Here is a 14,821-nt window from a genome sequence, read left to right as displayed (position 1 = left end):
CTGCACCTGTAAGCATTTACCTTCACAGTTGCTTTCCTGCTTTTTAGACAAACAGCAGCCTTCTGGGTATATTGTTTTGCACTTTAGTTTTTCACTTATTTTGGAGATTGTTCTAGTTTATAGTTTTGAACCACTCTTCTCTGTTTTAGCCTTTTTCTGTCCTGGCCCCAGAGGTCAACATAGATAGTTTCATCTTTATTCGTAGGCCCTTCAGTATCAGATCTTCAGCGCCATCAGTGGACTTCAGAAAGATAAAATCTGCCAACTTTCCAAAACTCCAAGTGACTTACTTTATAGGGAACCTCATAAAATTCCTTGAGGGCAGGACATCGTCCCGCAGGTCTCAGAGTGGTACCGGGCGTCGTGGGGCTGTGGGTGCTGATTGGACAGAGGCTCAGCCTGTGATGTCATTGCAGTGTTGTAGTCGGATGTCACCCTTGCCGGCCAGCTAATCAGGACTGAAAACCCAGCCGGTGTCTTCATTCTCTCCAGCAGGACAGTCACTACCTGCTGTCCCCGAGGTCAGAGGTTAGCAGGCTAGGGTCCGTCCCTAACTTGAGCTCATGAGGGTGGCACTGTTCCCAGTGGGTGCGGGTCCATTTTCTTCTTGTGTGGTTGTTACTGAGGTGGAGGCTAGTTAGGGCAGTCGTCTGAGGTGGGGCTGGGGAGTCGGCCAGCCTAGCCCAGCCATCACAGCACACACACGTGTTCACTGGGCCCCTGTAGGAAGCAAGGCCGCCTGGGCCAAGGCCAGGGCTGGGGTGCTGTAGCCTGAAGGACACTCTGCTGCCCCCCTTTCTGATCTGCCCTGGTTGTGGATTGACTGAAAGGCTTCAGTCTCACGTGTTCTGTCTCACCCTGTCAGCTACTGTCCTAGGGAATGGTGTCACCTTCTTAATGGGGGCTGAAATTCAGTCTTCTGTTAACACTGGTTAGAGCATTCTAAACGAACGTCCTAAGATATGGCCCCCGGTGGTCCGAAGCTCTGACCCCCCTGCCCCTTCGTTAGACAGAATGCAATGTCCCCCTTTATCCCTGCAACCCCCTGCAGAACGCAGTGTCCGCCTTTATCCCTGCAGTGGAGGTGGCCCCTAAGTCCTAACTGTGTGTTCTTGGACCGGTGGTACCTTTGACTTAGGGGGCAGAGCCGCGGTCGGGGGTGAGGCCAGCCACCCCATTGCTCCCCCAGACTGCAGGCCTGAGCACTGCCCCAGGGCCCAGGCCTCAGGCACCTGAGCTGCTAGCCTGGGCCTAGAGAAGGGACCAGGGTGGTGGGAGGTCTGGAGCAAAGGCCAAGCGGGGAGTGGCCCAAGGCTTCGGGCTGGGAGAGGGAGGGTTAAGGTGGCCACCTGGGTCCTCAGTGGTGGTGATTCAGGTAGGTTTCAGCTCAGAAAAATGAGCATTTGTAAGAAATGCTCTCTGACAGGAGAATCAGCTGCCTCAGTTCAATTATAAGAACCCATCAGTTTAAAAACGCTTCATCTATATTTGGAACTGTGTCCTCCTCTGGAGATGAATGAGCTGTTGATTTTGACTTGTCTAATTTAGTAAACAGACATTCACACAAGTTACCTGAGTCACAGGGTGAGGAAAGACTCTGAAATGACCAGGACGGTGGACTGTGCAGGCAGGCGAGGCCTCCGCCATGGGAGGTGGGTGACGGGAGGGCGGGTGACGCGGCAGTGCTGACGCTCAGCTTTCCAGGGTTGGGAGTCTGCGGTGCCCTTTCTTTGATTTGCCAAGCACAGGAGTTGGTTGCAGTTTGCCCATTTCACGGATGAGGGAATTGAGGCCCAGAGAGGTCCTGCATCCAGGATCTTACAGTTTGTGGAACACTTGGACCTAGATGTTCTCTCTCGAAGCCTTGGTCCCGCCCGCCCCCCGTAAGCAAAGACTGGGGCGTAGGAGGGTCTTCTGCAGTGTGGGATAGTCTGCTGGCTGGAACGGGGGTGGAAAGTTACTCTGGAGTCAGATTGTAAAGGGCCTTGAACTCCCTAACCGTGGGCTCTCTGATGAAACCCGGGGACACCGGGTGTACTTCAGAAGGCTGTCCTGCATTAAGTGGGAACAACTGGGTGACTGCAGCGGGCAGTCCCCACAAGCTTGGGGTTCTTTCCATCTCTTCAACATCCCCGTCTGTGTAAAAGCACCACCCCAGCCCTGTGCCCCTATTGATTTTACAAAAGAATATATGCAAAGTAGAAAAAGAGTATAAAGAAAGTGCCAGTCACCTTCTCCCGTGGTCTAGAGGTAAGCCCTGCTAAACGTCGCCGTCCCCCTGCTTATTCTCTCGGGCTTTTCTCTGGGCCGGGTGCAGGGCACAGGTGCCGTGGGCAGGGCACAGGTGCCGCGGGCAGGGCACAGGTGCCGTGGGCAGGGCACAGCGGGCAGGGCACAGGTGCCACGGGCAGGGCACAGGTGCCGCGGGCAGGGCACAGGTGCCGGGTGCAGGACACAGGTGCCGTGGGCAGGACACAGGTGCCGTGGGCAGGGCACAGGTGCCGTGGGCAGGGCACAGGTGCCGTGGGCAGGGCACAGGTGCCATGGGCAGGACACAGGTGCTGCAGGCAGGGCACAGGTGCCATAGGCAGGGCACAGGTGCCACAGGCAGGGCACAGGTGCCATGGGCAGGGCACAGGTGCTATGGGCAGGACACAGGTGCTGCAGGCAGGGCCCAGGTGCTGCAGGCAGGGCACAGGTGCTGGGTGTGAGAGGGTGGTGTCACGCTGTGAATGTGCCCTGCAGTTTTGACCTGCACCATGACCGTTTCTGCATCCCTGAGATGCTGACCTTTAGCAGCTGTACCCCATTTCACCTGCCCCTTGTCTCTCACAGCAGTTTTGTTTTCCTCGCAGATCCTGCGATTCCGGTTCAGGTAGTTGAGGAGATTGAGCCTCATTTGGGAGCCTTGTTCACCCAAATGTTGGAGGTTGGGACGACAGAGGACTTCCAGATGGCGCTGCAGTGTGTCCTCCAGGGACTGGACGTCAGTAACGTGTGGAGAGCAGATCTGCAGGTGGGTTGCTCCTTTCTCCCTTGCGCGGCAGCATGTAAGTGATATGGGCTTCAATGGGAAAAGTGACTTGCAATGCGGTGTCAGCGCTGAAACTAAACAAACGTGCAAAATCAATCCGTACTCGTATACTGACACGTAAAAAGTTACATTCACATCCATTGTGTGGGACCTCTCACATCGTACTTCTGATTTTACTTGGTTTGGTCACGTAGCCTGGGTCCCATGTGAGGCTCTTTCAGGGTGACGAGCTGCCCTTTGGTCCTTAGCCCCCCAGTCTGTTTGGTAGTTGCTAACGAAGCCCCTCACTCCCACTCGGCCTGTGTGTCTCAGAGGCTGATGTGCTCGACTTCGGTCCCCTGAACGGCCCTGAGCGCCGGAGTGGCCGGCGGCTGTCCCTGCTCGCACAGGCGGAGGAAGGCTGGGAGCTCGCTGTCTGGGCCCAGGGTGGCGGCCCAGGCCTTCTGGTTCTGAGCTTTCTCTGCCGTGTGAGTGGCTTCTTGACTGCTGGTTATAATCGGCACCCAGGGGCTGGGTTTTGCTTTGGGTGGGCGGAGAGCTGGAGAGGGCAGATTGGGGGCAGCAGGGAGGACTGACATCTCTGTGTGAGCACGAAGCCCATCTCTGCTGCCGCCCTCCTCCCTCTGGAAGTCTTCACTGTGCGTGCGCAGCCCGATGGGCTCAGCTTGGAGAAGGCCTCTGGGCTTCCCTTCAGCAAGCCAGGGGAGACAAACCATAAACTTCTACGTAAGCCCGTCAGATGGTCAGAGGAGAGTCGTGGAGGGGGTAAGGCTGAGCTGAGGTCAGAGGTGGAGAGGCTTTGGGGGGGTGGGCTGGGGGGCATTGCTATGGAGACAGGGAGGGGGTAGTGCGTGCACAGCGCAGTGAGCGCGGGTGAGTGCGAGGAGCGGGGGCTGGGGGCGCCAGCCAGCAGACCCTCGGTGGGAAGACACACCCTGCAGCGGGGTGGGAGAGGGGAGCGCAGCTCGGGCTTAGGGGGTTGTGGTCAGAGGGAGCAAAGGGCAGAAGCCAGGATTTCGTGGTGTGGGCTCTGCAGCGTTAGGGGCAGGAGGAAGGGGCCGGTGGATGAAGTGGATGGTGAGAGATGCCCAGCACGGGTCACTGAGTCCCTTCCCCTCCCTTCCCGTGGTCGAAAACCGTCACCTGTCATCCGGCACCTGGTCTAATTGTCGCACGTTGTCCGTGTCTCCTTTCACCCCTACGCACGTGCGGTTCTCGCGGGTGAGTTACAGCGGCCTCCTCTTCCAACGCCACCTCGACGAGACGGGCCTCTGATTAGATCGCCGTGGCCTCTTGTGTTTCACGGTCCTGGCACATTTACGTGTTCGGTTTAGTGAGACGCTGCAGAGAAGGCCCTTCCTTCGCCGCAGTCTGCTCGCCTTGTTCATTTCTTCCCGCAGGTGACGTGCAGGGCGCCACCCTCAGGACTTGACCCAGGCTGGGTCTCGTCCCTGCCCCAACGCGGGGTTCTAACGGGCTCTGCTTTGTCGCAGCACCGGTGACCAGCCTGCTTCCCGAGATGGGCATTCCGAGAGAGGCGGCTCCCCCCACTGTTGAGTGTTTTCCCTTTTCCCCTAGGCTGTTTTGTCGGCTGTGACGTTGGTCAAGTTGCTCTTGAACTGCCCATCTGGTGGCGAGAAGGCCAGTTTGTTCTGGCGTGCGTGCCCACAGGTGGTCACGGCTCTAATGGTGAGTACCTCTGGGTTGTGCGTCCCCCGGCCCCTGCCTTTCACGTGCAGACAGGGCGGCACTTCTTCGGTCACGCTCAGGTTTTATTATGCAGAGTGTGTTTGCGGGGGCCGTGTCCTGAAGACAGCTGTAAGCACACTGCTCTTCTGTCTGGGTGTCCAGGCAGCACCTCTGTCTGGCTGCACACGTAGTGTCATCAGTAGGTGTGATGTGAAGGCCCTTGGGCGCCAGGAAGCATTCGTGGTCCGTAATGGAAGGAACATGGTGCCCACAGGAGGCTTCCATTTAAATTAGGTGACAGGAGAAGGAGTCCTGGGCCTCTCTGTGTCCACACAGAGTTCTGTGGTCAGTTTAGTGCATTCATTCATGTGTAGGAATATGTGTGTTTAAGTGACGATTCAGTGAGAAAAAAAATGGCTCTAGACTAGGATAGTAACGTTGCAGATAGACGATTGTTAATCCTATGCAGACGTTAAATTTTGGCACGTGTGAACATGCACAGTAGTCACATGACTTTTTGTTTCATTAGAACAAAAGCCTGGTTCTGACTGGGACTGTCTGTGTTCCTGCCCTCAAAAGAGCCTGGGGTCAGTATTCCCAGACTTGGGTTCGGAAAAGCAGTGCCTATTTGACCTTCGTTATGAACCCTGATTACAGCTTGTGCTACGTGAGAGCATTGCCCTGGGTTAGCATATTCTCAGGGCAAAAGGGTCTAGAGAATAGACATTGCTTTCTTCTCTGATCTTTTGTTTTGTTGCTTTGTTGTTTCCCTGGGAATCTGTATTAGTGGACGAAGCCCATTTGTACTTAGGTGTGTGTAGGGGGACCATCAGGAGGAAGAGGGCGGGGAGAGGGGGGAATAGGACCCAGGGCAGTGCCTGGTCAGTGTTGGCCAAGCGCATAGTAGGGCCACGTGGATATAAACAGCAGGCTGGGCGTTTAGGTCACTCTAAAGGGGATAGCACAGCGTCAGCACAGCCAGGGTACCCAGAGAAGGTGATCACTGTGAGAGGCCCCAGGCGGCCTCAGCTGGGGTGCTGTTTACAGCTGGCCATGTGAGGAGGGCTGTCACAGGTGGGCTCGCCCAGGGTACCCAGGTAAGACTTTGGGCCACCCCTCAGCTTCAGTCTCTTCTGTTTATTCTTTAGAGCAATAATTGAATGTCTTGAACTAGAGCTGTTCTTTATGAAATGTAACAAATGGAGTTTAATTATAGACATTTTAGAACTAAGGATCTTTTTGGGAGAATATTGTTATGTGTGTGATGTGAAGTTTTTTTATTCTGAGAAAGTAGGTGAATCAACTCTTCTATGAGAAATTACTTCTCTTCATGCGTAGGCGCATCCGTCAGAGGGTGTGGACCAATACGGCCAAGTCTCTAGTAGGTGCCCCCCCAGGGGGTTGAACGCTGGTCTCCTTGTCTCTTTGAACTGCCCAGTGACCACTCAGGTCATTTTGGAGTCTGGACATTCTTCCCTCTGTCATTTTGGGTTTGGGGCTGTTTCTCCGGAGAATCGCCTTCATCTTCTGTCCCTTGTTCCTCACCGTGTAGCTGCAGACCCGAGAGGCTTGTCGGGAACAGCCCATGGCGCTGGCACTGGTCGGGCCCATCTTGGACGTCCTGGCTGCGCTGCTGAGGCAGGGGGAGGAGACCATCAGCAACCCACACCACGTTGGCCTGGCCTTCGGTGTCCTGCTGGCCGTGCCCTTGGATGCCCTGAGGCCTCCCGAGTATGAGCGCATCTTCCTGCGGGTCCACAACGTGCTCTTCTCAATCCTGCAGTGTCACCCGAAGGTGAAGAGGGCAGGGCGCCCGCTGGGCAGGGAAACGCATCCTTCAGAAGAGCAGTGGCGTGGGAAAAACAATGATTTGCAAAACAAACTTTTGGCTTTGAGTAATTTCTAGGGCCCAGGTGGTTTCTCAAGCACAGAAATGTGTGACCTTCACATCAGGCTGTGTTGGATCTGACACTTTGAACATAGCTGTGTACTAGGTGTTTCTGGAAGCCCATTAGAAATTATTCTGTTTTTGCAGATCATATATTTAAGTGTCGCTCACTGGCTTAGATCTCTTCTCGGGTTTATAATTCAGTTGGGTATAGGGAGTGAACCATCCTGAGTTCTTGTTTTACAGTGTGCTGCTTTTTAAATAAAATAAGACTAGGAGCAAATGCCCTGTAGAAAAGATTCCAGTTTAGCCACCATTTATTGAACGTTTGCTGTGTGTCTCCTTTCACCCCTACAGCAAGTCTGTGTAGTCGGTGGCAATCCCATTTCATTGGTAGAGAAACTGATGCTCAGAGCTGCTGAATGATTTGACCAATGTCACCCAGCTGAGTCTGAATTTTAGCTACAAGACTGGATTTCCTTGGCGGGTGTTCATTTGTGCCTCTGCTATACGTGTGAAGCGTGGGAACTTAACAAATAGGACAGATACACATATACATAGGCACGTTCAAATATTTTTAAGTGTTGTAATGTTCTAAGGTTGGAGACCTGCCAGCAGTGCAGTTTTTAAAAAATTTATTCTCTGGTAAACTAAGCATTCCATCTAATGTCCTCCCCACTTAAGAATCGCCTTCGGTCCTGTCTATCTTGTGAGGCTCTTTGTTGTCAGGTCTCTGCTGATTCTTAGATTTTTGTGTGACCGTAGAATGTAAATGCAATACCAATCAATTATAAACTGACACCGCAGATCTTGCAAAAGATTCAGGATTTCATGCAGTTGATGAAAGTGACGTTGGAAGACTGTATGCATCTCCTGCAAAACCAGTGAGGAATGACCATTGAGCAGAATTAGACCGTTTAATGAAAGGAGAGAATTGACAAGGATAATGACATGGTATTGCAGTAAAGAAGGATGTGACTTAACGACGGCAGCTCACACTCATTGCCCGCGGGGCAGACTTGGGGGAGCGGGGCCCACCCGTTGGGCCGTGTGGGCGGTGGATGGGGGTTGATATGGGCCCCCGGCTGGAATCGGCTTGGGTAAATGTGAAGGGAGCAGCACAGAGTGAGGCCAGCCAGGATCCCCGGCAGGGCGATCCGCAGCTGGTGCCATTCTGAGCTCTTGACATGTTTTAACTTATTTAACCCTCACGACAACCTGTTATTATCTTCACTTTGCAAATGAGGAAACAGGCACAGAAAGGTTCAGTGTTCTGTCTGGGATTGCATACTAAGCCAGGGTATGAACTCAGATGGTCTGGCCCTGGATTTGTGTGCATTTATTCACTGTGATAGCAGAGGAGGAAGACGGGGCCTCTGGAAATGTGATGACGCCCTGGAATACTTTGGCAAAAATGACCTCTTTCTGAACATGTTGCTGAAGCTGATAACTTGACATAAAGAATGTGGTGTTATGCTCTCCAGACTTTGCTTGGATAAACTGTACCAAAGGAAAGAGTCCCAACACTTGATTCACTCCTTGTTCACCCTGAGCCTTAGAGCAGTGCCGCCCAGTAGAACTTCTCCCGGGCCGGGCGTGTTCCGTATCTGCACAACCCAGCACAGGAACCGTTGGCCACACGTGTCTTGACTACGTAAAATGTGGACTTGTATGACTAGGAACTGAATTTTAACTTTAATTAATTAACATTTCAGTGGCCACATGTGGCTCGTGGCTGCCTTATTGGACAGTGCATTGCTTTGATCATGATCTCAGGACGGTTGAGTATAAAAGAAGCCTGTTTTATAACTTTTGTATCATTTTTCAAGATCAAGTCCCAGCCAGACCTTTTCATTGCTGAAAAATGAGAAGTTTTGTTTCTCATTTTAAATGGATTTGCTTTATGTAATCTTTTTCTCTAGTGGCAATTACACTTGAATACACTGGCTACTGTACGTTTTGTTATTTATTTCTACCCATTTCCAGAATGCACCACTAACAGAGTAAAAGACAGATTCAGCAAATTCTAAACTAGGATTGCTTCATTAGATTCCTAAAGTTATGCAGCATGGAAGCCCCACCCCGAACCATGAAAACGGATGTAAAAGAGTTAAGTAAGTAGGGTGAGCGTTTCCCTAGAAAATCCCGGCAAAAAGGAGTTGCCACACTGTTTTGAGCGTCCTGATAGATAAGGTTAAGAAGGAAATAAATATGAACTCCTTTAAAGTAGATCTTGAAATAAACAGTTGCCTACATATTTTCATATTCTTTTGTCTGTCATTGCAGGTAATGCTGAAAGCCATCCCTTCTTTCTTGAACTGTTTTCATAGATTGGTGTGTTCAGTTATACGCGAAGGGCGGCAGAAAGACAAAGGTAATTCAGAGTAACAGTATCAGATACAGATTTCAAATGTGTTTATTTTACAGGTGTCTCTGGCCACATATGTTACGGAAGATAAAACCACACAGTTGAGTTTACGTAAGAGAAATATTCAGATCATCAAATGAACACGTAAAACAATTTAAAAAATTTCAGACTGTGACATTTTTTTAACTATATCCACAGCAGTGAATGCATTTGACATCCCCTAATTGAAATAGTTCTTTTCTGGAGAAAAAAAGTATCTAGACTCAGGAAATATTTACTGTCATTTACTGGGGATGTAAAAGCGTCTACAATTCCATTCTTGCCCTCACAGAGCTCACAGTTTAATGGGGAGATTAAGGAGGAACGGGCAGTGGTAGAGCCAGCTCTCTGCTCATCTTATAAGGGGGCGGAGTTCCTGCAGCTTTTCCTGCTGCAGCTCAGCAAGGTCGTGTTTGTTTACCAATGAAGCAAGCTTCCATATGACAATCACATAAATTATGGGTACAGCTTGTTTTCCAGCCTTGAGGTTTGTTGATTCTTGCTAAATTTCTAATTCGGGGGAGAGTCTCAGTATTTAGAAATTTGCATATTATACTGTGCATTCCAAAAGTCAAGTTCATTGACGCCTAACATATGTGTAACAAACTGCATCTGTTTAAAGTATATACGTTAATGAGTTTTGATGGGTAAATTCGCGCGGGGAAGCACCACCAACAGTCAAAACACAGGGCATTTGCATCATCCCCGAAAGAGCCCTCTTGGGGTCCAGCCCCAGCCCCAGGGAGCCACTGATGTGTTTTTTGTCACCGTAGGCTTGTTTGCATTTTCTAGAATTTTATAAAAACGGTGTATTACTATGCTGAGTGAAAACCGGGGAGGTTGCTCTGCTGAGTTGGGGTCCCCCCCTGCTGCTGTGACGGCCTGGCTGGCGGGGGCCGGGGCGCATGTAACCTGGGCCGCGGGGACATTTCAGGCTGTTAGAACCCCTGGGAGGAGTGTGTGATCCTGGCATTTTAGGGTGGGAAGAACTAGGGGTCAGAAATAAACCTGGGAAGCCAGCAAGAGGTCTAGTAATGATAGTTGAGTCTCACGTCTGTCTGTAAAGGAGAAATCCTAGATGATTTCTGAAACTTAACGAGGCAAGGACATAATTAGGCCATCTTATCTTTAGAATCATATTTTCCTTTCTAAATACAATAGCAATCGTAGATTTCACCCTAAAATCTTAGTTATTCTAGTCCGACCCTTAAAAAAACCCATGGACTGTTGAGGATTGTAAGTTCCCTTCCTTTTGTAATATAGATCAATATTTGGACACATCCTGTCTCCCTAATTCTGTCTTCAAATTGAGCCAGGGAAAGAGTCTGGAAAAAAAAAACACAAAAACGGAAGGTTTGAATAACTGGGGCTATGTTGAAAGTGTGAAATTGGAAGAGTTAAAACGCACGGCTTCTGAGCTAATCGGTTTGGAAACTCTTTGCTTCTGCAGGAGGCGCAGAGGACCTGCCGGTGGTGCTGGAGTGCGCCCGCCTCGTGGAAAGGATGTACAGCCACGTGGCACTGCGGGCCGAGGAGTTCAGGGTGTTTTCCCCCTTCATGGTGGCCCAGTATGTGATGGAGGCGCAGAAGGTAAGCCGAGCCGCCAGCCTCCCCACGCGCTTCCGCCCACAGTCCTCGGTCGCGGGGTCCCCCAGCTGTGCGGCCAGTGACCCGTGGGGCCTGGCGGGCCGGTGCGGTGGCGGCTGTCCCGCGTGTACGGCAGCCCCTGCAGGGTCCCCGTGCGGGCTGCACGAAGACGCAGGGCGCTGGCGGTGCCTGGGTCGCGGGGGGTCTCAGCCACCGGTAGGTCTCTTCTTGCTCTGGTACAAACCCTGGGGCTGTTTTGCTCAGTCTCTGGGGTCATGAGGGAGGTGAAATGTTACCCAGGTCCAAGAGCAGGAGGCAGAAAGAGGGGTCCTGGGGTCCCTCAGCAGCAGGGGCTCATGGGGCCGCTCTCCGACGCTCAGGTAGATGGCCTGGGGGAGATCCCGGTAGACTTGTTCAACTGGATTAAGCGCTCTGGTCCCAATTAATCTGACTTTATGGCCTTAGTATTCTGGATAATTCATTCATTCTTCAACAGTGATTTCACTTTGGAGTGTCAGTGTGCTATTTTCACAGTTCCGCAAGACCCCGCGTGACCTGTGTAGTAAGTTCGTTGCAAGACTTCATGTCTTACTTGTTTAAATGGAATGTCAGAGGCTTAAAGTAGTGTGTTCAGGTGTATTATCTGCCTCCTTGTGCAGGTATAGATATACAGTTACATCGTTTATCTTGCTCTCAGTAGAATACCCCCCTTTGTAAATCTCGTAAGAATGGTGGTGAGCCACTGGTTAAATATGTTCCATTAGAGGTGCCGGCGTTTCTCAAGGGAGGGTCGTCTGAATGGGCTTCCTTAGAAAGCCTGGTGTGGCCTCAGCTTCCATCCTGGCCCCGCTTCAGGGTGTTTCCACAGCCCCAGCCCCAATCCCTCAGCCAGTGGAGATGTCTGTCATTTGGGCGGACGGTTGGCCGGGTCGGGGGGCGGGTGTGTGGGAGCTGGGACCACATACAAGGGCCCCTGCAGGTCGTCCTTTGAATGAGATATGGGCTTGGGGTTTGGTTTCCTTGCAATTATTTAACATTTTTATAGAATCTTGTTGTTTCCCAAGCAGTCAAGTCATTAATGTGTGAGCTTTTGCTGGAACACGAGCTGGCATGATTTTTTTGTTTCACTGAAGAACAAAATGAGACACAGCAATATCACTTACCCAAGGGCCAAGAGCGGAGGCTGTGATTTGAACCCTGAAGTCACTGATTATTATTCTGAGATTTACTTTATGAAGAGTCTCTGGTTTGCCAGCCTCATTATTCGTGTCTAATTTACGCTTATCTGCTATTTTTTTAATTTTAATCTTGAAGGCCAAAGGCATTGGGAATTATCTGAGGCTGTTGCGTCCCAGAATCCACTGGCAGGACAGTCTACGTTTTAACTCTTATTTGTTTTTAAAATTGGGAATGAAGAAAGTATTCCATATGTATTAGAGGCTTCTACTGAGAAAGCCATAAATCTTTCTAGACCAGGAAGACGTGTTGAAGTTTAATTACAGGCTAGATGGCAAGTGTTTCAGCAGCGGGCGGCGTAGGTGAAGGTCTTTCGGTGGTTGGGGCCGATGACGGTGAGACGGCCTCGGGCAGGAGGGGCAGCTGCTCCTACAGACCTTGTTCCTTCCATGCAGAGATGTGTCATCCTGGAGACGTGTCAGGGAAGTTACGGTCACTTTTATCTTCTCTTTTACCCGTAGGTCAGATTTACAACTGTCCCTCTATATCAATAGCTTAGAGTAAATAGTTTGCACTACTCCCCTGGCCTAAGGTCCTTTTAGGTTAACTTAGAGATGTTTCCATTCGTTGGCCAATGACCGTAACGTTGTAGAAATTAACTTTTTTCCCGTTTTCCAAATAAGCTGTCTAACGTAAAGATGCGAAGGGGCTGTGCTGTCCTGATACTACCGGCCTTGCTGTCCCATTCCCCACTCCCCGTGCTCCGGGCTGTACTTCACAAGGAGACACACCAGCTGAAGGGCTGTGACATCTGGACTCACATGCCCCGTTCAGATCTCAGTGCTGCCACTGGGGAAATTACTGCGCCTCTTTTTGCCTTTAGAAGCGGGATTATTTGTTTAGTGAGTGGTGATTCAGTGAATGAATGAGCAAGCCCTCACCCAGCTAGTGAGGTTAAGGACTTCTTCTGTTTTCAGTTTGTCTGTTTTATTTTTTCTTTCCCTCCCTAATACCTTAGTATGGAATCACAGACAAGCCATTCCTCCTGTGGTCCTTGAATGTTCTTATCATCTATAAAACAGTAAAATTTAATTAAGGTGATCACCTGTCAAATGTTTTTTGAGCTATTGTGTGAAAATAACCATATCTGTGAAGAACAGCATCCTCTTAGGGGCAGAAACAAAGCGCCTCTTTAGGACTCTGTCTCCTGGAGGTTGCCTTGGTGAATCATGCTTCTTCTAGTTAATAAAATGTATCCTCTCTAGAAGCTGCATGTCTGCAGAGAGGCATGAACTCCTAGGCCATCAGGACACTAATGAAGAACTGGCCACTCCCCAGGCCTGTCAGCCGGAACCTTGCTGCTGCTTTCTGGCTGCAGCTGCTGCGGTGGGCAGACGCTGCCCTGCCCAGGTCCGGCTGAAGCCTGGGCGGCTCTGGCAGGGTGAGTAGTGCCTGCTGTCCTGGCCTCTTTGTCCACACACCAGCCTGAATCTCTGATCCGCAAAGTTCGTGCCAGTAGCCGACGTAGCCACGCCAGAGCTGGGCTGCCGCTCCTCCAGCTGTGGCCCAGATTTGGGTTAACCCAGAGTTTTAGGAAGGCTTGCATCTTTGGGCACAGGGACCGATTAAACCATTCTGGGGCACTTAGGGATTTAGGGCCCATTGTGTTATTGTTGAAAGAAGTAAAAATATCTATGAAGTGGTAATTATAAGTCACGTCTGACACTGAGCCACGTGACGGGATCTATCAGGGATCCGACTGGAGAGCGTCAGAGCCACTGCCTACCTGCCCTGCTCTGGGGGGAGGTGGCGACATTGCCGCCCTCATCCCACAGTTAGTAGAGCTTCCAACGTGATTGGCCACGAGGAAGAATATGACACAGTGTTCAGGTGGATCTTACCATAAGATTTTTTATTCCATAAATTTATTTATTTATTTATTTAGGCAGCGTTGGGTCTTCGTTGCTGCACGTGGGCTTTCTCTAGTTGCGGCGAGCGGGGGCTACTCTTCGTTGCGGTGCGCGGGCTTCTCATTGCGGTGGCTTCTCTTGTTACGGAGCACAGGCTCTAGGCATGCGGGCTTCAGTAGTTGTGGCATGTGGGCTCAGTAGTTGTGGCACGTGGGCTCCGTAGTTGTGGCACGTGGGCTCAGTAGTTGTGGCTCACGGGCTTAGTTGCTCCGCAGCATGTGGAATCTTCCTGGACCAGGGCTTGAACTTGTATCCCCTGCATTGGCAGGTGGGTTCTAAACCACTGTGCCACCAGGGAAGTCCTACCATGAGATTTTTTAAATCTAAAGATTCAAGTTTTTAAATGCCCCTGGTAAGTGCAGAGGCATCATTCACTGAATAGCAAAGCTACCCCTGTGATTTCGTGATGTTTTACTCCATCTCAGGTTTTTGTTTGCTTGAGTTGGCCTCTGTTTTCCCCAAATATAAACTTAAAAGTTTATGAATAGTCAGTTGTTTAACTTACATGCAAAATGGCATTTTAAAAGGAACGTCTTTTCTCAAGTCGGTGGCAGAAGCTGGAATCCCTCGTCAGAGCCTCAAGGGTCTGGCACCTGCCTGTTTGTGCTCACAGAGAAGTGTGTCCCCCTCTCCCAGGTCACCTTGTATCCGGCGGTGAAAGGCCTCCTGCAGGAGGGCATCTACCTCATCCTGGACCTGTGCATCGAGCCCGACATCCAGTTCCTGCGGGCCTCGCTGCAGCCGGGGGTGCGAGACGTCTTTAAGGAGCTGCACAGTGATTACGTGAAGTACCACAAGGCAAAGCACGAGGGAGAGAGAAGATACGCCGTCTAAGCCGCGCACGGACGTGCAGCCGTGGCCCCGGGTCCAAGAGAGCTGGAGGATGCAGGACTCAGATGCTTGAATTCGCGGCATTGAATCATGTGGAAAATCCTTTGGAGTTTATATAATATGTATTGTATTTTACAGTTATTTTTTCACACTATTTCTTAACATTTTTTTTATGCCATAAGTATTGCAAAAGAATCCTGAAAATAGATCCTGAATTCAATAAAATTTGCCAGATCTCC

At 50.7% G+C, this 14,821-nt stretch overlaps 1 protein-coding gene across 13 annotated transcripts in view; it reads left to right on the top strand.

Annotated features, from left to right (window-relative positions):
• The window catches only part of URB2 (URB2 ribosome biogenesis homolog), a 23,454-nt gene extending 8,633 nt beyond the window's left edge, over positions 1 to 14,821 (top strand). For 4 of the 13 annotated variants that reach the window (XM_036828160.1, XM_036828161.1, XM_036828162.1 and 1 more), the window contains 6 exons: positions 2,856 to 3,016; positions 4,613 to 4,723; positions 6,276 to 6,518; positions 8,898 to 8,985; positions 10,469 to 10,608; positions 14,388 to 14,821. In XM_036828160.1, coding sequence (XP_036684055.1) covers positions 2,856 to 3,016; positions 4,613 to 4,723; positions 6,276 to 6,518; positions 8,898 to 8,985; positions 10,469 to 10,608; positions 14,388 to 14,585 — 941 coding nt within the window. In that variant the 3' untranslated portion in view covers positions 14,586 to 14,821. Of the gene's footprint in view, positions 1 to 2,855; positions 3,017 to 4,612; positions 4,724 to 6,275; positions 6,519 to 8,897; positions 8,986 to 10,468; positions 10,609 to 12,076; positions 12,879 to 13,046; positions 13,223 to 14,387 lie in introns of those variants that run through there. The other 9 variants (XR_005016776.1, XR_005016774.1, XR_005016772.1 and 6 more) reach the window with 9 other exon arrangements.

This window comes from Balaenoptera musculus, chromosome 16 (assembly GCF_009873245.2).
Source record: "Balaenoptera musculus isolate JJ_BM4_2016_0621 chromosome 16, mBalMus1.pri.v3, whole genome shotgun sequence".
Taxonomy (NCBI): Eukaryota; Metazoa; Chordata; class Mammalia; order Artiodactyla; family Balaenopteridae; genus Balaenoptera; species Balaenoptera musculus.
Note: the sequence above shows the minus strand (reverse complement) of the source record. Positions and strands in the feature narration are given on the sequence as shown.